Source organism: Bos grunniens, chromosome 15 (assembly GCF_055505025.1).
Source record: "Bos grunniens cultivar Pamir isolate PY7600 chromosome 15, Bosgru_T2T1.0, whole genome shotgun sequence".
Lineage (NCBI taxonomy): Eukaryota > Metazoa > Chordata > Mammalia > Artiodactyla > Bovidae > Bos > Bos grunniens.
The window spans coordinates 16,534,895-16,557,753 of NC_141179.1; the positions used below are offsets into that span (position 1 = coordinate 16,534,895).

At 41.0% G+C, this 22,859-nt stretch overlaps 1 protein-coding gene across 4 annotated transcripts in view; it reads right to left on the minus strand.

Moving 5' to 3' along the window:
• C15H11orf97 (chromosome 15 C11orf97 homolog) overlaps window positions 1-14,859 on the minus strand; it is a 33,740-nt gene extending 18,881 nt beyond the window's left edge. For all 4 annotated transcript variants that reach the window (XM_086339001.1, XM_086339000.1, XM_086338999.1 and 1 more), the window contains exons 1-2: window positions 14,646-14,859; window positions 8,940-9,044 (exon numbers count right to left, since the gene is read on the minus strand). In XM_086339001.1, coding sequence (XP_086195127.1) covers window positions 8,940-9,044; window positions 14,646-14,790 — 250 coding nt within the window. In that variant the 5' untranslated portion in view covers window positions 14,791-14,859. The remainder of the gene's footprint in view (window positions 1-8,939; window positions 9,045-14,645) is intronic.
• Window positions 14,860-22,859: the final 8,000 nt, after the last annotated feature.

Genomic DNA, 22,859 nt, shown 5'->3' on the forward strand with positions numbered 1-22,859 from the left:
CCAGCCATCTCATCCTCTGTTGCCCCCTTCTCCTCCTGCCCCCAATCTCTCCCAGCATCAGTCTTTTCCAATGAGTCAACTCTTCACATGAGGTGGCCAAGCACTGGAGTTTCAGCTTTAGCATCATTCCCTCTAAAGAACTCCCAGGGCTGATCTCCTTCAGAATGGACTGGTTGGATCTCTTTGCAGTCCAAGGGACTCTCAAGAGTCTTCTCCAACACCACAGTTCAAAAGCATCAATTCTTCGGTGCTCAGCCTTCTTCACAGTCCAACTCTCACATCCATACATGACCACTGGAAAAACTATAGCCTTGACTAGATGGACCTTTGTTGGCAAAGTAATGTCTCTGCTTTTGAATATGCTATCTAGGTTGGTCATAACTTTCCTTCCAAGGAGTAAGTGTCTTTTAATTTCATGGCTGCAGTCACCATCTGCAGTGATTTTGGAGCCCAGAAAAATAAAGTCTGACACTGTTTCCACTGTTTCCCCATCTATTTCCCATGAAGTGATGGGACTGGATGCCATGATCTTCGTTTTCTGAATGTTGAGCTTTAAGCCAACTTTTTCACTCTCCACTTTCACTTTTATCAAGAGGCTTTTGAGTTCCTCTTCACTTTCTGCCATAAGGGTGGTGTCATCTGCATATCTGAGGTTATTTATATTTCTCCCTGCAATCTTGATTCCAGCTTGTGCTTCTTCCAGTCCAGCGTTTCTCATGATGTACTCTGCATATAAGTTAAATAAGCAGGGTGATAATGTACAGCCTTGACGTTCTCCTTTTCCTATTTGGAACCAGTCTGTTGTTCCATGTCCAGTTCTAACTGTTGCTTCCTGACCTGTATATAGATTTATCAAGAGGCAGGTCAGGTGGTCTGGTATTCCCATCTCATGAAGAATTTTCCACAGTTTATTGTGATCCACACAAAGGCTTTGGCATAGTCAATAAAGCAGAAATAGATGTTTTTTTGGAACTCTCTTGGTTTTTTGATGATCCAGAAGATGTTGGCAATTTGATCTCTGGTTCCTCTGCCTTTTCTAAAACAAGCTTGAAGATCAGGAAGTTCACAGTTCACGTATTGCTAAAGCCTGGCTTGGAGAATTTTGAGTATTACTTTACTAGCGTGTGAGATGAGTGCAATTGTGCGGTAGTTTGAGCATTCTTTGGCATTGCCTTTCTTTGGGATTAGAATGAAAACTGACCTTTTCTAGTCCCATGGCCACTGCTGAGTTTTCCAAATTTGCTGGCATATTGAGTGAAGCACTTTCACAGCATCATCTTTCAGGATTTGAAATAGCTCAACTGGAATTCCATCACCTCCACTAGCTTTGTTCATAGTGATGCTTTCTAAGGCCCACTTGACTTCACATTCCAGGATGTCTAGCTCTAGGTCAGTGATCACACCATCGTGATTATCTGGGTCATGAAGATCTTGTTTGTACAGTTCTTCTGTGTATTCTTGCCACCTCTTCTTAATATCTTCTGCTTCTGTGTTAGCTAAATTCTTTACTTATCCAGAAAGTTACATGGTGGTGGTCAGCCATTTAGTTGCTAAGTGAAAGTAAAGTGAAGTCGCTCAAGTCGTGTCCGACTCTTTGCGACCCCATGGACTGTAGCCCACCAGGCTCCTCTGTCCATAGAATTCTCCAGGCAAGAGTACTGGAGTGGGTTGCCATTTCTTCCTCCAGGGGGTATTCCCGACCCAGGGATTGAACCCTGGTCTCCCGCATTGCACTCAGACACTTAACCGTCTGAGCCATCAGGGAAGCTCAGACCCTCATGGACTGTAGCCCACCAGGTTCCTCTGTCTATTAGATTTCCCAGGCAAGAACACTGGAGTAGGCTGCCATTTCCTTCTCCAGGGCATCTTCTGACCCAGGGATTGACCCACATCTCCTATATTACAGGGCTTCCCAGGTGGTGTTAGTGCTAAAGAACCTGGCTGCCAATGTAGGAGATGTAAGAGATTTGAGTTTGGTCCCTGGGTTGGGAAGATCCCTTGGAGAAGGAAATGGTAACCCAGTCCAGTATTCTTGCCTGGAGAATCCCATGGACAGAGGGGCCTGGTGGTCTACAGTCTATGGAGTCGCAAAGAGTCGGACACAACTGAGCACTGAGCACACACACACTTCTGTACTACAGCTGGTCTCCTGCACTGCTGATCAGAAAACCGCATTTCTTTTCCTCAGGATGATGAGATTCTGTAGATCCAGGCCCAATGGCTTATCTGACAGAACGTGTAAAGCCTCTGAAACCTGTTCTATCTCAGGTTTGAACCTGAACCTGGATAAGATCATGACAATCTTGTGTTAACCGAAAATAATACTATTCGCTACCAATGCAGTTTCAAATCTTTTTTCCCTCTAAGAAAATATAATCTTATAAAGTATAACCCAGTGACAAAGAGCAAAGATATCAGCTTCAGATGAACCTACATTCATGTATCAGTTATTCCACTGAGTGGCAACAGTTACTGTACCTTCCCCTAGTCTCAGCTTCTAGAGCTACAAAATGGGAAGAACAGTGATACAGAAAGAGTAAAGGGACAAAGTAGGAGATTAAATAGCTAATCCCACTGGGGGACTGTAAGTGAAGCAAAAGGTATAGGAGACTCCTGTAAGTTAATGATAACTCAAGGAAGCAGACTTGCTTAACAACAAAACCAAGTAGGCTTGTTTAGCAACAACAACATGTAACAAGAGCAAGAGACATGCCCCCAAACACTAAAACAATGCTAGAAGTGAGGCCCAGTGAGGTCAATAAGTTAACGATTCCCAGGATTTAGATAGGCTTCGGTGTACTCCGGGAGTTGATGATGGACAGGGAGGCCTGGCGTGCTGCAATTCATGGGGTCGCAAAGAGCTGGACACGACTGAGTGACTGAACTGAACTGAACTGGGTGTATATAAAGAACAGTATATATTGCTTAAATTCAAATAAAAATATATATTCATATGTGTATATACACATAGAAAAGAGAGAGAGAAAGGGCCAGGCAAATAATATAAGTAAGTAGAGGAGGCTAGAGGTAAGAAATAATTGGCTCTCCCAGTTTTTTCTTTTTCCACATTTATTGGAGGCATGGATACCACAGAAATACTTTTTTTCTTATTTCTACCACTTGCTGCATGGAAGAACAACAAACCTAGACATCATATTAAAAAAACAGAGACATCACTTTGCTGACAAAGGTCTGTATAGTCAAAGCTTTGGTTTTGCCAGTAGTCATGTACAGATGTGAGAGTTGGACCATACATAAGGCTGAGTGCTGAATAAATGATGCTTTTGAACTGTGGTCCTGGAGAAGACTCTCAAGGGAATTTCAAGAATAACTGTGTGGCTAAAGTGGAGTCAGAGAGTATGGGAGATGAGTTCACAGAGGTGAGCAGGCCACACGACAAAGTTGAAATTTAGCCTAAGGAAAATAAGAAGGCATTGGAGAGCTTTAAGCATGGTGGTGATGGGCAAAGATTTATGTTTGTCAGAGATGCCTCTGGTTTCTGAGAAGAGAATAGACTGCAGGGGGAAGGAGTAGAAATTGTCAGTGGGGGCTATTGCTGAGCCTGCAAGAGACGAGTGGGGTTTGGAGCAGGTGATTGTGGGCAAAGTGGTCGCTATTGTTCAGCTGCTTAGTCATGTCTGACTCTTTGTGATCCCATGGACTGCAGCACACCAGGCTTCCCTGTCCATCACCATCTCCTGGAGCTTGTTCAAACTCATGTCTATTGAGTCACTGATGCGATCCAACCATCTCATCGTCTGTTGTCCCCTTCTCCTGCCTTCAATCTTTCCCAGCATCAGGGTCTTTTCTAATGAGTCAGCCCTTCCCATCAGGTGGCCAAAGTACTGGAGCTTCAGTTTCAGCATCAGTCTTTCCAATGAATATTCAGGACTGATTTCCTTTAGGACTGACTGCTTTGATTTCCTTGCAGTCCAAGGGACTCTCAAGAGTCTTCTCCAGCATCACAGTTCAAAAGCATCAGTTTTTCAGTGCTTAGCCTTCTTTATGCTCCAACTCTCACATCCATACACGACTACTGGAAAAACCACACCTTTGACTAGACTGACCTTTGTTGGCAATATGCTGTCTAGTTTGGTCATAGCTTTTCTTCCAAGGAGTAAGTGTCTTTTAGTTTCATGGGTGCAGTCACCATCTGCAGTGATTTTGGAGCCCCCCAAAATAAAGTCTCTCACTGTTTCCACTGTTTCCCTATTTGCCATGAAGTGATGGGACCAGATGCCATGATCTTCATTTTTTGAATGTTGAGTTTTAAGCCAACTTTTTCACTCTCCTCTTTCACTTTCATCAAGAGGCTCTTTAGTTCTTCATCTTCTGCCATAATGGTGGTGTCATCTGCATATCTGAGGTTATTGATATTTCTCCCTGCAATCTTGATTCCAGCTTGTGCTTCCTCCAGCCCAGCATTTTGCATGATGTACTCTGCATGTGAGTTAAATAAGCAGGGTGACAATATGCAGCCTTAATGTACTCTTTCCCCAGTTTGGAACCAGTCTGTTGTTCCATGTCTGGTTCTACCTGTTGTTTCTTGACTGGCATACAGGTTTTTCAGGAGGAAGTTAGGGTGGTCTGGTATTCCTATCTCTTTCAGAATTTTCCATAGTTTGTTGTGATCCACACAGTCAAAGGTTTTAGCATAGTCAATGAAGCAGAAGTAGATGTTTTGGGCAAGGTGGGGAGATTTCAAATATCTTTCAAATGTAGATTTCACAGGATTCACTGATGGACTGACCATGGAGAGAGGATTTGCCTTCTAGGCCTAATCAACTGAGTGAATGGTGGTACCATTTCTTGAGATGGGGAAGACCCACTGAAGAGTGGGATTTAAAAGCTGGGATTTAGGGATGTCCTTGGTGGTCCAGTGGTTAAGATTTCACCTTCCAATGCAGAGGGTGCAGGTTTGATCCCTGGTCAGGGAATTTGGGCTTCCCTCGTAGCTAAATGGGTAAAGAATCTGCCTGCAATACAGGAGACCTGGGTTCAATCCCTGGGTTGGAAGATCCCCTGGAGAAGGGAATGGCACCCCAACTCCAGTATTCTTGCCTGGAGAATCCCATGGACAGAGGAGCCTGGCAGGCTACAGTTCACAGGGTCGCAAAAGTCGGACACGACTTAGAAACTAAAACACTACCACCAGGGAACGAAGATCCTGCATGCCTCGTGGCCAAAAACCCCAAACATAGAACAAAAACAATATTATAAAAGATTTAATAAAGACTTAAAATGGTCCATATTAAAATTTTTCAAAGATTTTTATTCAGTTCTGTTCTGGTCATGCTAAGTTTGAGAGGCCTTTAGATATCCAAGCCAAGTAGGCTTCTGGGAATTTGAAAATCAGAGGGCAGAGATATAAATTTTGGAGTTGTCAGCACAAGAGGGCCAAGTGTGATCTGCAGGGAGGGAGTATGGATACAGAAAAAGGTCTATGACTGAATTTTACACATTTTAGAGCATAGAAGAAGCAGAGTCAGAAAGGAGGATAGAGAACGGATGGTACAACTCAAACCAGGAGACTGGAGCATGGTGACCTGGAGGCTGAGCTGAGAAAGTGTTTCCGGGGAAGGAGTAAATGGTTATGTCATATGCTGTGGAGAAGTTGAGTTTGTGGATTGGATTTGACCTTGAAGATCACTACCTTTGACCTTAACAACAAAGGTCATTTGCAATCTGGAAAGGAACAATTTCCTTGTATGCGTGGAAGCAAAGGCCTAATTGGGATGGGTGACAGAGCCAATAAGTGAAAACGTAGAAATAATGGGTCTAACTTCTAACATCTAGGGATGGCTGCTTATAAGTCATGTGCGTGCGTGCTCAGTTGCTGTTGTATCTGACTCTTTTGCAACCCCATGGACTGTAGCCCACCAGGCTCCTCTTTCCATGAGATTTCCCAGGCAAGAACACTGGAGTGGGTTGCCATGCCTTCCTCTAGTGGGTTGTCATGCCTTTCTCTAAGGGATCTTCTCAACCCAGGGATCAAACCCCTTTCTCCTGCATCTCCCTCATTCACAGGCAGATTCTTTACTACTGCACTACCTTAGAAGACTACATTCAAGGTCCTAAAAATCCCTAAGAGTTTTATGCAGAATTCTGGGTGTGTGTGGCAAGGTGTGTCCTCCAGCAAGAGAGGCCGTATCTTTCTTCTGATATTTAAAAGAGTTTGTCACTGTAAACCTTGCAGTTTACAGTAGCTGATGAACACTGCCAGCCTTAGCTCTCGGGGCTAGGCTGGAAGAGTGTGGAACTCTCCCTATGTGCTAGTTTCCTGTTCTGGTCCACATGGGGCTTCCAGCCGTGAAAAGGAGAAGAAACGAAAAAGAAAAAATTTAGTAGGCTTCCGTTTTTTATCCATTAGAGCCCTTTAAAACTTAACATTACAGAAGCAATTCTCAGCTTTGAAATATTTTTTCTAGGCTAAAATAGCACCTCTGTGCGACCTCTGGTGGATGCTACAAAAAATGCAGCACCCCATGCGGTCTTCATTTTATATGAAAAATATTTAAGAAGTCTTCCCTGATAGCTCAGTTTGTAAAGAATCCACCTGCAAGGTAGGAGACCCCAGTTGGATTCCTGGGTCTGGAAGATCCTCTGCAGAAGGGATAGGCTACCCATTCCAGCATTCTTGAGCTTCCCTTGTGGCTCAGCTGGTAAAGAATCCATCTGCAATGCAGAAGACCTGGGTTCAGTACCTGGGTTGGGAAGATCCCCTGGAGAAGGAAAAGACTACCCACTCCAGAATTCTGGCCTGGAGAATTCCATGGACTGTATAGTCCATGGGGTCGCAAAGAGTTGGACATGACTGAGCCACTTTCACTTTCAATATTTAAGATTGCCTAGAAAAATAAATTTTTATAAACCAAATGATTTTTCCTAATTATTCAGACTGACATAAATAAATTTATCCATTAAGAATCAACACACCATCCAAATAGTGTATAAATGAGCTTTTATGTAATCTCTGAAATGAAGGGGACCCAAATACAATTGCAGATTGGGTTTCAGAGAAACAATTTAGTTGGTCATTCTGCATCCATCTGTAGAGTTCAAACTCTAAGACTTTAAACTTTCCTTCAAGACACTGTATGAACAAAATTAGCCATTCCTTTGACCTCTCTTTCCATAAGAATGGGTGATGCAAGAAGACCTTAAAAGGCGTTTCTATGCTGGTTTTAAAATGTAAAGTGGAGGGAAAACAATTCTTAAAGGAAAAAGAAGACATTATTAAAAGCTGTAGTATCAATGTGGCATTGAAATAGATCAATGAGACAGAACAGGGAGTGAAGAAATAGGAAAAACCCCATAAAGTGTGAAACTATGTCACAGAGTCTGAAAGTTGTACCTCTGGGCCTGCAGCCTCTGCTCTAATTTGGGTCCCACTAGCCTGGGCTTCCCAGGTGGCACCTATGGTAAAGAACATGCCTGCCAGTGCAGGAAATCTGAGACATGTTCGATCCCTGGGTCAGGAAGATCCCCTGGAGGAGGAAATGACTACCCACTCCAGTTTTCTTGCCTGGAGAATTCCAAGGACAGAGGAGCCTGGTGGGCTGCAGTCCATAGGGTTGCAAAGAGTTGGACACGACTGAAGCAACTTAGCACAGCACAGCCCATTTTTCAACAATTCTCCTCAGAAAACGTCAAGTTCTCTACGTACAGGAGTCATGTCTCATTTCTTTTATATCTTCAAGCAACTGCTGGTATCCAAGAGGGTTTCAATAAAAACATGAAATATGCACCTAGTAATCACAGAGAAGGAACTATAAAAAATAAGGAGCTCCAGCAGTTTCAAAATAATGTCTATAAGGGATTCCTTAGAGCATGCATGTGTGTGTGCTCAGTTGCTTTAGTCATATCCAACTCTGTGCGACCCTAACCTGCCAGGCTCCTCTGTCCATGGGATTCTCCAGGTTAAGAATACTGTAGTGGGTTGCCATGCCCTCCTCCAGGGAATCTTCCTGACCCAGGGATCGAACCCACATCTCCTGCATGGATAGGCAGATTCTTTACCTCTGAGCTCTCAGGGAAACCCTCTTTAGAGCATATCTTTTTTCAAATGAATCATCAGTGTGAGCTATCAATGCCCAGACCATGTAACCCATATACTATGTGTATGTGAGATAAAATCCTGGGATGAATTGACCTATTTAAATGACTTAGATTCTTCTGAGTCAGTAATTTGCAAAGTGGGGTCTCTGGACCAGCATCATCAACTTGGGACTTGGTAGAAATACAAATTCTTGGGCCCCATCCCAGACTTTCTAAGCCAGTTACTCTATAGATGGGGCTCAGCCGTCTGCTTTTAACCTGTAATTCCTAGATAATTCTGATGCAGTCAATACTTTGAGCATCACGGTTATTGGTACTACTTATGGAGAAGGCAATGGCACCCTACTCCAGTACTCTTGCCTGGAAAATCCAATGGGCAGAGGAGCCTGGTAGGCTGCAGTCCATGGGGTTGCTAAGAGTCAGGCACGAATGAGCGACTTCAATTTCATTTTTCACTTTCATGCATTGGAGAAGGAAATGGCAACCCATTCCAGTGTTCTTGCCTGGAGAATCCCAGGGATGGGGGGCCTGGTGGGCTGCTGTCTATGGGGTCGCACAGAGTCGGACATGACTGAAGTGACTTAGCAGCAGCAGCAGCATATTGATAAAGATTGAGGATGCTATTGTGCTTTCCAGACACTTGGAAAAAATTCTACTTATCATTAAGTAGAAATAAATCCACCAAAAATGTGGGACAGCAATGTAAATACATTAATTTATTTGGGCAAAGGCAAAATAATTATAAAATTATCCAAGAACCTCCCAGGGGGCTGTTTTTCTTTTAATACTCATGGTTTTACAATAAATAAAATAATCACTGCCATCAAACAGGTAATTTTATATCCATTTTACAAATATACTTAATTTGTCACTGAGATTACCTGCAGGTGGATGTTTAATGTGGCATTCATCTCTTTTAATATAAAGTTCTTCTTCAAGTACTTCCTTAATTCTCTTATGTGGTTCACAATATAAAAACTTCTTCCCTGTAAAGGTATTAACAAAATTGGTTACTTATCATAAATTCTGCCCAACCTTCTAGCCATTATTTACATAAATAACTATTTTTTAAAGAGACAAATCCTTCCATACAAATAACAGGTGTTTCATCCTGCAGACTCTATTTTGGAAAGATCCCTTCCAGTGTAACTTTTAGCTTTGCCGGGGAGAGAACTTTATATTTTGTGGTTAAGTTTCAGATAACTTATTTTAAGTATTATGAAGTAATATATGAAGTTTTCTTCATTAACTTGAAGAAAACTTTCATTTATTCAATAAATTCTTATTAAAGACATACTCTGTGCCAGGCATTTGGGGCAGAGGACACAGCAGTGAATAATAAAGATATATGGTGGCTCAGACGGTAAAGAATCTGCCTGCAATGTGGGAGACCTGGGTTTGATCCCTGGGTTGGGAAGATCCCCTGGAGAAGGGAAAGGCTACCCACTCCAGTATTCTGGAGAATTCCATGGACTGTATAGTCCATGGGGTCGCAAGAGTTGGACACGACTGAGCAACTTTCACTTTCATGCATAGAGCCTACAATCCAGATACATGATACAGAACAGTCTAGTAGTATTTCATCAGCTTTTTAAAAGAATAAACCTGAATTGTAGTGGAGTGTGACTAATGGACATATGACCTTTTCCTGACCTCCAAACCTGGCCCCACAAGACTTCACTGTTACAGTTGAGGATGGACTGTTTTTTCTAAGCTCTTTAGCTACATTTCTTCTGCTCAGCCCAGGGAGTCATCTGAGCCCATATGTCTCTCCAGACTCTCCTGTCAGCCCTTCTCTCTCTTGCTCTCTGAGCTCTGGCCACGTGGCCTTTCTGTCCATCCCCACACATTGTCTCTTTTGTACATTCTATTTTCTCTGCCTGAACTGTCCTTCTCATAATTATTTTTGCCTGGGTAACTTCTACCTGAATGTCAGGTCTAGGCTGAGATGTCAGTTCTTTAAGGAAATTTTCCTTGGCTCCACAATGTCCCTGGTTACTTTTTCTCATAGTATTTTCCTCTTTGCGTTCATTTGACTTATTGCAATGTGTATGCAGCCTCATTTACTTTATGTACAATTTTATTTGTGTAACTATTAGCACCGTATGTCTCCCTTGCCAGGCTATATACGGTGAGAGCAGAGGTGTTGTCTGTTCAGCTCATCAGAGTCCTAGAACAGAGTGTGACATAATAGTAGATTTCCCTGCTGGTCCGCCTGCCAATGCAGAGGACACGGAGTTCAATCCCTGGTCAGGGAACTAGATCCCACATACGTCGGGGAAGCTAAGCCTGTGCACCGCAACTGCTGAGCCTAGAGCCTGTGAACTACCGAAGCTCCTGCTCCCCAGAGCCTGTGCTCCTCATTGAGGGATGAGAGAGTAGCCTCCGCTTGCCACAACTAGAGAGCGCCTGCGTGAAGCTACGAAGACCCAGCACAGCCAAAAATAAATAAATACAAATTAAAAAAATAATAGGTGCTCAACAAGTGTGTGTTCAAGTGGAACTAAAGCATTCAGGTGGAGCGCAGATTCCTCTGTGTGTGTGTCTGCCCACCCAGCCCTGTGAACAGCAGGCAGCCAGTAGTTCTAGTCCTAGTGCTTAAAAACTCAGTCCAGGGAGCCATGGAGAATCTCAATGACCGATACAAAGATATGGCAGGTGTCCTCTTTTCTAGACTAACTGATGAAGAACAAATTTGACTTGTGTGCAGACTGGCCCAAATGGGGCAAGAGACCTAATGCTTCTCGCCACGGGTCTAGGTCATTCCTGGTCGTGAGACCCAAACACACCCTCAGACATGAACAAGGTAGAGTGAGATATTCTCTGGGTCTGGGCTTGTTTTCCCCCCAATTCAGAGTCATACAAATGAGAGATGAATGTGGGTCAGCATTACTCAAGTTTAACTCTGGATTAAAATTTAGTTAAATCACGATCTTCAGGCAGAAAAGGGTTTAAGAAATTTGGCTAAGAGGAAAAGCCTATAATAGCTCAGTAGAAATGAAGAGATCACTTGCTGTAATTTGATGTCTCTTGACAAATTTCAGCCCTTCTCTCACAAGAATTCACAGAAGAAATCATCAAAGGTTTCAAGGAACTATGAAAAATGACAGACTTGTAAACAGCTGTGTGTGTGTGTGTGCGTGTGCACGTGCGCGTGTGCATGTGCATGCACACTAAGTCATGTCCAACTATTTGGGACCCCATGCACTGTAGCCCACCAGGTTCCTCTGTCAATGGGATTTTCCAGGTAAGAATGCTGGAGTGGGTTGCCATTTCCTACCAGGGGATCTTCCTGGACTAGGGATCAAACCCGTGTCTCCTGCATTGGCAGGTGGATTCTTTACCACAGTGGCACCTGGGAAACTCATAAAGAGCTAGTTTGGGCAAATATTCCTTGCTCTAAGAAAGACAAAGAGAAAGACAAGAAAGGAAGGAAGCAACGAGCTGGCTACTAACAATTGCTACGGTTTATTGAATGCTACCATGCTCTAGGCATCTTATGTATACTATCTTTCTTCTTGACAATCAGCCTATAGGAAGGTAAAATTATTCCTACTTTATGGAAGAGGGGCTTCCCTTATGGCTCAGCTGGTAAAGAATCTGCCTGCAATATGGGAGACCTGGTTCAATCCCTGGATTGGGAAAGGCTATCCACACCAGTATTCTGGCCTAGAGGATTCCATGGACTACAGTCCATGTGGTAGCAAAGGTTTGGATACAACTGAGTGACCTTTCACTTATGGATGAGAAAGTAAGTTTCAAAAGTTTTTAAAACTAGTCATAAAAATTAAAAGAAATTGATTCTTTCAAACTGTGGTTCAAGAGAAAGCTTTTGAGAGTTCTTTGGACAGAAAGGAGATCAAACCAGTCAATCCTACAGGAAATAAACCCTGAATGTTCATTGAAAGGACTGATGCTAAAGCTGAAGCTCCAATACTTTGGCCACCTGATGTGAACAGCTGATTCTTTGGAAAAGACCCTGATGCTGGGAAAGATTCAAGGCAGGAGGAGAAGGGGACAACAGAGAATGAGATGGTTGGGTGGCATCACTGACTCAATGGACATGAGTTTGAGCACACTCCAAGAGATAGTGAAGGACAGGGAAGCCTGGGATGCTAGCAGTCCATATGGTCACAAAGAGTCAGACATGATTTAGCGACTGAACAACATAGCTGACCCTCTCAAACCAAGTTACTAAACTGGCTAGATTAAGGAGATGTTGTAGCCATAGTATAGTATTTGCATTTCGGCAAGACATTTGATAAAGTGCATTCATATAGGAGGCAGAGTGCCCAGCCAAAGATGCTACTTGACAGATCAGGGGCTTCCAGAGACTCTACTTGGACTGTGGGGTTCACTATTTAATTAGTTAATCTGAATATAGGAACTTTCAGCAAACTCACCAAATGTGAGAATGACACAGACTTGGTGAATGGTTTACAGGCTGAATGGCAAACTCAGGATTCAAAGGGCCTTCCATACTTGGAATGAAATGTTCATATCCATAGGATGGTATTGATGGGGATAATATAACGACCTGCATTTAGAACTAAACAGAGGAACTCCGTAAGTATAGGACAGAAAAGGCCTTGGTCAAATGTTTTCATTTGGACAGATGGGAAAAGAGAAACTAAGGATGTCATAGATTGCATTTGTTGTGTGTTAAGAATCTAATGTGTCTGCCTAAACAGCTATTGTGAATTTATATAGATTCACCTAATAGAAGTATAACGTTCAGATCAAGCGAAGTTATGGTCCTACCACACTACCCTAATCTGATGGTACCTAGTATACTGGATTCAGTGATTTAATAAAATGGAGAATATTGGGATAGTTCAGCCCATGGTGAGAGCACTACAAATTATTTTAAAGATAACACTAAAATGAATAAATAAAGGTAACACTGAGGCGATAAAAGATTTGGTGGGGCTCAAATAGCCACCGTTATATAATTCAAAGATGTTTCAGTGGGAAAGGGCCACATTTTATCTGTGTATATTTGGGAGCAGATGTGTGATTAGGGAGTAGAAGCTGTACAGACACTGAGGACCTTTCCAAAAATAGAGACTGAAGATTTAAAAAAAATTTTTTTTTGAAAATTAAATAGGTACTTGTGCCCATTTAATTTAACAGGTATGAATAATCTGTCTCTACTTGAGCTGAGGCCCTAAACAATGAGCTCAGGAAGGTTGAGGCAGGCACTCTTCACATGTTTCTACCCTGACTCTGTCAGCCCGTGTGTGTTTAGACACCAGCCTTAATTCATTACTCATTTCCCAGCAACTGCCCAATGGAAGGTACGCAATCAGGACTCAATATTTGTTCAACTGACAAGCAAATGGCTAATTCCACCTTTTACTCCTACAGCCAAAAGGAATAAAGAACCTCTAAATTCTAGTGTCGCTTATGAGAAAATTTCCAGGTTGAATTTCAAGTCAGAGTAAGGAATTCCTTAAATATACTGAATACTTACATATACACTGAACTTAGTCGCTCTAAATAAGGTCTCTGCCTGCTGTTGACAAGAACAAGAATGAAGCATCATAATCAAGTATATTGTGACTGATGCTGAGGAAAGAGGCAGGCAACAGCAGTTCTGAGGCTCCTAGGGAGGTGCCGGGCTCTCAAGAGGGGGTGTGTGGTCCCTGGGGGAGTGGAAGTTGAGCTGCTTCGGCCCAACCCTTGCTCTCTAGAGGGGTAATCAGCGAGGCTCTGCAGAATGGCTGGGAATTGCTCACCTTCTTCAGACTATTATTTTCATCTTCATCATTCCTTAGCACCTACTGAAGACATGTGGGGCACACGGGGCTGGGAAATATCTGTAAATTTATGGAACAAGATGGATAAGCGCTTTGACCTGGCGCGGACTCAACTTTCAACTATGTTGGTTGTGAACCAGAACTCCTTTTTACTTCTTGCAAGGTTGTTTGTATGTTTGGCAGGGCAGGAGGAAACAGCAGCAGTGTGTTAACATGTGACCCATAATTGTGAGACTCTAAAAGGGTCAGGTAATCATAATTTATGAACGGAGAATCCAAGAGATGGGAGTTTAAGTGTTTGAAGGCGTTCTCCTGCACTGAGTGATGCTGGGCAAGGTATATCCTTTCTGCTAGTTTAGACTTTAGTTTCCTGGTTTGTAAAATGAAGGAATTGACAAAAATGATACGTGTATTTCCATGCGTGTGTATATAATTTATGTATTTAAAAATTAATTTCATATTTTATATGTAAAACAAATTTTTATATTTTACACAATTTTAATTAAAATATATTTTGTAATTTAATATTTTGAATACTGTATGTATGTGTATTCATACGTGCACAATTTTTTTCAGTACCTTCCAGGCCAATGCCACTGCCCATTAAGTTGGAGGCTACCTGGGCTCAGATAACATTTTATGAAGGAGGGCTTGGGGAAATGGACCGGATGCCTTTGGCCCTTACCTTTGTCAAAACAGCAACTCCAACCCCTCCCTCCAAAACCTTTGCGGCTTCAGCTAGTCCCACCGCAGTTTCCCCGTTCGCCTTTCACGGATTCTCCTCGCCCACGTCCCTCCCACCGTGTCGACGGCTGGAAGGGAACTCACACTGCTTGCGGGACTCCTGGGGACCACCGCCGCCCGGTTCTCCGCGCACCGCCGCGCACCCCAGGCCTGCGGGAGGCCCGGGCTGCTCGCCATCGCGGCCCGCCTGAGGCACCGTCACGACTGCCGCGGCCTCCTCCTCCCTCATGGCGCCGGGGTCTTCGTGGCCGGCAGCCGGCTGGCCTTCTCTGCTCTGCCGCGGGCAGCCAGGGAACGCAAGGCGTCTCTGGTTGCCATGGTGACAGGATCCTCCCCCTCCCCCGCACCCGCCGCCTAGCAGCTCTATTATGCTGGTGTCTCCTGTGTTCCGCGCGCCCAGGAAGACAGACGCTGGAGTTGGGAAGCTGTGATTACTTACCCACCAAAGCAAAGGACTTTCTGTTAATTTTTCATGTGTTTGTCACAGCAGTTTCGCAAGAGAGGCTTTACTATTGCCTCGTAGGGAAGCTGAGATTCAAAAAGCTAAGAACATTGTCTGAAGTTAGGCAACCAGAAGTGGCACAAGCCGGAATCCGAATTCAGAAAAGTTTGGTCCCAGAGGCCAAAGAGTAGATAGCCACCTGGAACAGGTAAGAGCGGGTGCAGGGACTGGACACGTGAGTTCAGGCAAGGTCACTGGTTTCACGCAGTGATAATGTTTGTTGTGTCCCGGCTCCTTGCTACACACACAACATGATGGAATAAATCAACATTAAGGATTCCTAACTTTTGGATTGTAAATTCTTGTTGTTAAACAACTCTTGTAGTGTCCAAGCACTTTTGTATTCACAATCTATTTCAATCCATATAATAAGGGATTTTACAGATGAAGTCAAACTCAAAGTTCAATTTGAATAGCAAATGGGAAACTAGGGTTTTTGGAGTATGAGGTTGCTTTTGTTTTTGCAGTTATTTAAAACAATGTCGTGGTTTTACTTTTATGAAAGCTACATGTGCAGAATTAAAAAGTTCTACAAGGAATGTAGTCCAATGCAACTGCCTCCATCTTACCTCCATTTTACTCCACTTTTCACATCTTTGGGCTGATAATTTAGTATCTACAACACATAACCAAATGCTTACTTTGCCGCTTTTTATATTTTTCAGTTTTAGGTATCATATCTTGATTTCCTAGTATAGGAGATGAGAATTTAGCTCTCTTCCATGCTTCCCACCTCACATGTACTTACTACACCTTAAGACTCTGAATGTAGATAAACTGAAATTTTTCCTAGAGTTTTTTCATTACTATGGCTATGTAAACTCTAATTGCAGACAAGTTTATCCACCACCTAATACCCTAGGGTCACTTTTTTCATTTGCATAACCTTTGAATTACTTGGAGTTAATAGTTGCCTTGTTCTTTTTTTCACTTCTTTCTACTTTGCCAACAAAGGTCTGTCTAGTCAAGGCTATGGTTTTTCCAGTAGTCATGTATGGATGTGAGAGTTGGACTGTGAAGAAAGCTGAGCGCCGAAGAATTGATGCTTTTGAACTGTGGTGTTGGAGAAGACTCTTGAGAGTCCCTTGGACTGCAAAGAGATCCAACCAGTCCATTCTAAAGGAGATCAGTCCTGGGTGTTCACTGGAAGGAATGATGCTAAAGCTGAAACTCCAGTATTCTGGCCACCTCATGTGAAGAGTTGACTCATTGGAAAAGACTCTGATGCTGGGAGGGATTGGGGGCAGGAGGAGAAGGGGATGACAGAGGATGAGATGGTTGGATGGCATTGCCGACTTGATGGACGTGAGTTTGAGTGAACTCCGGGAGTTGGTGATGGACAGGGAGGCCTGGCGTGCTGTGAATCATGGGGTCACAAAGAGTCAGACACGACTGAGCGACTGAACTGAACTGATAGTTAATTTACAGTGTTTTGATAGTTTCAAGGGTACAGCAAAGTGACTTGGTTTATGTATATGTGTATATGTAGTGTATAACACTACATATATTATAATATATATACATATATATTGTTTTCCAGATTCTTTCCATTATAGATTATTGCAAGATATACGGTACAGTTCCCTATGCTACACAGTAGGTCCTTGTTGTTTACCTATTTTATATACAGTCATATGCCTCTGTAATCCCAAACTCTTAATTTAGCTCCCCTCCATCCCCTTTGTTAACCATGTTTGTTTTCTATGTCCGTGAGTCTATTTCTTTCTTTTTTTTTTTTTTCGTGAGTCTATTTCTGTTTCATAAGCAAGTTCACTTATATCATTTATTTTAGATTCCACATATAAGTGATATATGATATTTATGTTTCTTCTGACTTGCTTAACTTAATATGATAATCTCTAGGTGACTTGCTAATTTGTTAGATTTTTCATGTCCTTATCACTGATTAATTCCCAAATTCTCTTTGTGTAAAGCTCTTAGTATGTTTAAATACATGAAGAATTATATCAATTTCATCTTTTTGAAAAAAAGATCCCTTCCAGAGAGACCTGTGATCTGCTCCAGTCTGCACTGGTCGCTCTCCAGACCTGTGGGTGCACAGCTGCTGTGTAAGGATTTCCCTTCACCATCATACCTCTCTCTTGCATTGAATCCCTGATTTGTGGAGCCCTCTTCCTCACTTTCCTAGTTTACTTACTTGCTTGGTGGAGCCTACCTCCAGGAGATTTTTTTCAGAAGTGGTGTATGGGAAATAAAATGTCCAGGTGTAGAAGTGTCTTTATTCTTTACTAATGTGAGTGTCTAGCTGGTTAAATAATCTAATTTGGAAATCATTTTTCTTCATAACATTAAGGTCATTGCACCATTGTCTTTTGGCATCTCCTGTGGCCAATAGAGAATTCTACTGTCATTCTATTCCTGCCCCTTGAATAAGACCCATCCTTTCTTTGAAACGTGGAGGATCTTCTCTTTGCACTCATTGTTCTGAAATTTCATGATAATGCACCTTGATATCATTAAATTTTCAACCATTATACTGGGAACTCATTTCAATCAAGAAATTCACATCCTTCACTTTGGAGACTTTCTTGAATTATTTGTAATCTTTATTTTCTCTGTTCCCTTGGGAATTCTGTCATTTGTATATTATTAGTAGATCTTCTGATTTGTCCTCTAGTTTTATGACCTATTTTTTCTATTTTATATCTCTCTATTTTTGCATTATTTTCTAGGAAATATCAACATTATTTTCTAAACATTTTATTTTTCACTTCTGCTATCATGTTTCTATTGGTTTGCCCCAAAAGTTCCTTCAGTTTTTAAATAAAACTAAGACACAATTTTCATTTTCACAAAGAATGTTATTGAACAATGTACTCACCATTTTGTTTCACTACCTTCTGCCATTTTCCAGGCAACTTCATAATTCCATCTTCCCAAAATTGTTTGTATTTTTGAGCAAAGAACTGTTCCAAGTGCCCTTTACAGTCTTCCAGGGAATTAAAATTTTTTCCATTAGGAGAATTTTGTAAAGACCAAAATAAATGGACATTTGAAGTTGTAATGTCTGATGAATGTGGAGGATGAATCAGAACTTCTCAAACTGTAACAGTTTTTGCTTGGTCATCAAACAAACATGTGGTCTTCCATTATGCTGATGGAAGATTATGCATTTTACATTGACTAATTCTGGATGCTTTTTACTGAGTGGTGTTTTCAGTTGGTCTAATTGGGGGCATTTGGGGATTAATCACTTGGTTTTCTGGAAGGAGTTCCCTTCTAATCCTATCGTGTACACAACATCACTTTCCTTGTATGAAGAGCAGTCTTTGGTGTGGTTGATGGTGATTCATTTTACTTGCCCCATGATCTCTTCTGTTCCACGTTATGTACAATATCCACAGTATTCCTTGCCCATCACAATTTGTTTTAAAAATGAAACATTTTTGTTACATTTCAGTAGAGAAGCACATGCAAAAATATAGTCAAGAAGGTTTTTTCACTTATGTGAAACACAAACATCAAAGCAATTAACGTAACCAAGCTAGTGCAGTTGATTTTCAACACTTGATTTGCATATTTTGAGTATGTCACATATCTCCCTCGTGGTGTAACGGAGATTGTTCTCAGTTCATGTCCCCATTTGATTGCTATCAGTTTCAACAGGTCTACTCGAATATGAAGCATTGTCCAGCAAGAAATCTCCAGCACAAATCTTCGCCAACCACTTTTGATACATTTGATAAATCAGAGCACTTTCTCCAAACACTGAACAAATCTTTATTTTGTGATTCAGTTGTGTTTTCACCTTTATTGACCTTTATTTATAATATGTGGAAAATGTTGCTTGTTTCTTCCATTTTCAACATTAAAATGGCTATACAAGAATTCGCCACTTTTGATAAGTTTTTTAAAAAATGCAAGCTAATATGACAGCTGTCACAATAGTCTAACAAAATTGTTTTGAATGAAGTTAAAGACAACTCAGTGCTACTAGAGTCATTGTACTGAAAAAACTGAACAAACTTTTTGGCCAACCCCCAAATTTCTCAGAACTGTTTTGTGTGTGTGTGTAACACCTTGCCCTTATATCATGGATGGAATATCTTATCTCTCTAAGGATATTAGTGATGTTATTCCAGTATTACTTTTTCCTTGTATAACTGCTGCACCCTCCAAGTTAAGTGTTCTGGTTTGTTTTGTCCTCTATCTTTGTAGCTTCGATTGATGGTTGACCATCTTGCCCCGTCTAGTAGGAGAGTATGACTCTCTGCATACAGGTGGACTTGTCAACTGGGGGTTTCACTGATGGGTGATCTGTTTGGAGGAAGCCCTCATGTCACTGTTACGGCCTTATTTCTTGAACTTCTCTGATTCTTCACAGAGTGACTTGTCTTGTCTCCCTGCTGGAGAGTATCAGTCTGGTGCCAGCACCCTAGGAAGTGAGGGGAGGAAAGAAGTGAAGGCTCAAGAAGAAGAATGTAAATATTCATGAAATTTCCACTTCGGTGTAGTGCTCCTACCCTCAAGAGTGCTCCTTGAGGTACTCAAGAGTACCTCCCACCCATGAAAGTCTGTTTGACTTTCTTCAGAGAATTACCCTCAGTCTTCTGCTAGGGTAGAGGTGGGGGTGTCATTCATCTGGCTGCTATGAATGGGGGTTCTGGAGGCCTAACTGCTTTTTTATTGTGGTAAAATGTACATAACATAAAATTGACTCTTTTAACCATGTTTAAGTATATAATGCAATGGCATTAAATACACTCACATTGTTGTACAGCCATCATCACTATTTCCAGACTTTTTTCATTATCCCAAACAGAAGCTGTATCCATTTAGCAATAATTCTCAATTTCCCTCTCTCCCAGGACTCTGGTAACCTCTTCTCTTTTCAGTCTCTATGAACTTGACTACTTGGACATTTTGTATAAATGGAATCATACAAAATATTCCTCAAACAAGAATAACAAAATTATTTTCCTCCAACAAAAGTAAACAATAATTTGTTGTTATTTCATCCAACAAAATGTTTTTAAAGTTCATCCATGTTGTAGCATGTATCAGAATTGCATTCTTTAAAGTTGAAATGATATTCCATTTTATGTACACAATATGTTGTAACATATTGTATATCTGTTCACCTGGTGGACATTTGAGTTGCAAATAATGCTGCAATGGTGTAAAAAGATCAGTTTGAATTCCTGCTATCAGTTCTTTAGAGAATATACTTAGAAATGCAATTACTGGATCATGTGGTAGTTTAATGTTTAACTTTTTGAGGAACCATCAAACTTTTTAAAGTCCCTGCACCACTTAACATTCCCACTAGCAATGCACAAAGGTTCTAATTTTTCTATATCCTTGTGGACATTTGTTGTTTTCATTTTTAAAAATGTAACAGCCAGCTATTCTGATGAACATGAGCTGGTATCTTTTTGTGATTTTGCTTTGCATTTCATGTGCTTATAGCCCATTTGTACATCTTCTTTGTTTTTTTTTTTTAATTTTATTTTATTTTTAAACTTTACATAATTGTATTAGTTTTGCCAAATATCAAAATGAATCCGCCACAGGTATACATGTGTTCCCCACCCTGAACCCTCCTCCCTCCTCCCTCCCCATACCATCCCTCTGGGTCGTCCCAGTGCACTAGCCCCAAGCATCCAGTATCGTGCATCGAACCTGGACTGGCATCTCGTTTCATACATGATATTTTACATGTTTCAATGCCATTCTCCCAAATCTTCCCACCCTCTCCCTCTCCCATAGAGTCCGTAAGACTGTTCTATACATCAGTGTCTCTTTTGCTGTCTCGTACACAGGGTTATTGTTACCATCTTTCTAAATTCCATATATATGCGTTATTATACTGTATTGGTGTTTTTCCTTCTGGCTTACTTCACTCTGTATAATAGGCTCCAGTTTCATCCACCTCATTAGAACTGATTCAAATGTTTTCTTTTTAATGGCTGAGTAATACTCCATTGTGTATATGTACCACAGCTTTCTTATCCATTCATCTGCTGATGGACATCTAGATTGCTTCCATGTCCTGGCTATTATAAACAGTGCTGCGATGAACATTGGGGTACACGTGTCTCTTTGGAGAAACGTCTATTCAAGTATTTTATCCATTTTCAAATTGGGTTTTTTGTTGAGTTTTAAGAGATCTTTGTATATTCTGGATATTAATCCTTTATCACACATATGATTTATAAATATCTTCTCCCATTTAATGAGTTGCCTTTTCACTTTGTCTTTTGATTTTAAAAATGTTTCAATTTTGATATAGTCCCATTTATCTCTATTTTTCCTCTAATGCCTATATTTTTGGTGACATATCCAAGAATTCATTGCCAAATATAAAATCATAAAGATTTCTCATATGTGTTTTTCTAAAAGTTTTATAGTTTTAGCTTTTACATATAAGTATTTGATCATTTTGAGTTTATTTTTGTATTAACATTATAGTATGATGGATGAGCCCAACTCATCCTGTTGCATGGTTTTCCCAGAACCATTTGTTGAAATGGCTACTATTTTCCTCCATTGAATTGTCTTGACATTGTTGTCAAAAGTATTCAAAGATCTATAATGTGAGGGTTATTTCTGGACTCAAAATTCCATTCACTGATATATACACACACACACACACACACACACACACATATACATTTATCATTATTCCATTACCACAAGGTCTTGATTAACAACAGCTTTCTAGTACATTTTGAAATCAAAAAGTGTGAGGCCTCCAACTTTTTTTTTTTTTTTCAAGATAGTTTTGGTGCTTCTGGGTTCTTTGCATTTCCATATGAATTTTAAGATCAGCTTGTCACTTTTTATGAAAAAGTTAGCTGGAATTTCGACAGATTGCATTGAATCCATGATGTTAAATCCATGATGTTAACTTTCAAGAGATATTATACTGCCTCAGGCATAATTTAAGAACCTTCCATTTCTCTCTTCCCAGTATTATATAAATGACAACATATATTTTGCATTTAGATATGCTATAAGCTGTAAAAATTGTTAGTATTTTTGTTAAAATGGTCAGTGATCTTTTAAAAATACTTAGTTTCCAAATCTGTATTATAATATTTATTTGTAAAATTAATGTATGAGACGATTTAAGCATTTTGACAATCACAAACCATTGCAATTATATTTTTTATATGACTAATAGTTTTTTAACCATCTTAACCATTTTAAAGTATTGAGTATATTAACATTGCTGTGTAGCAAGATCTCTAGAATTTTTTCATCTTGCAAAACAGAAACTCTGTACCTGTGGAACACCAACTCCCTATTTTTCCCTTCCACCAGCCCCTGGTAACAACCATTCTATTTCTATGAATTTGAATATTTTAGATGTCTCATGTGAGAATTTACTTAACAATCCTTTCCTGCCTTCCTTTGTGTGTAAGACCAAGGTCACCCCTCCACATATCAGTTTATAAAGCCTGGCTCCACCCATTAGTCTGTGTAGTGCTACCAGTAACATTCCTATTATGACTGAGGAAATAGGCTAGAGAGAGACAGAGCCCTCAGTTTGTTTAAATTCTCTAGGCCCCAATGCTGGAAAAGATTGAAGGCAGGAGAAGAAGAGGACAACAGAGGATGAGATGGTTGGATAGCATCACTGACTCAATGGACATGAGTTTGAGCAAGCTCCAGGAGCTGGTGAAGGACAGGGAAACCTAGGATGCTGGAGTCCATAAGGTTGCAAAGAGTCGGACATGACTGAGTGACTGAATTGATACTGATGAGTAGTTCGTAGGTGCTAAGTCGCTTTAGTTGTGTCCAACTGTTTGTGACCCTTTGGACGGTAGCCC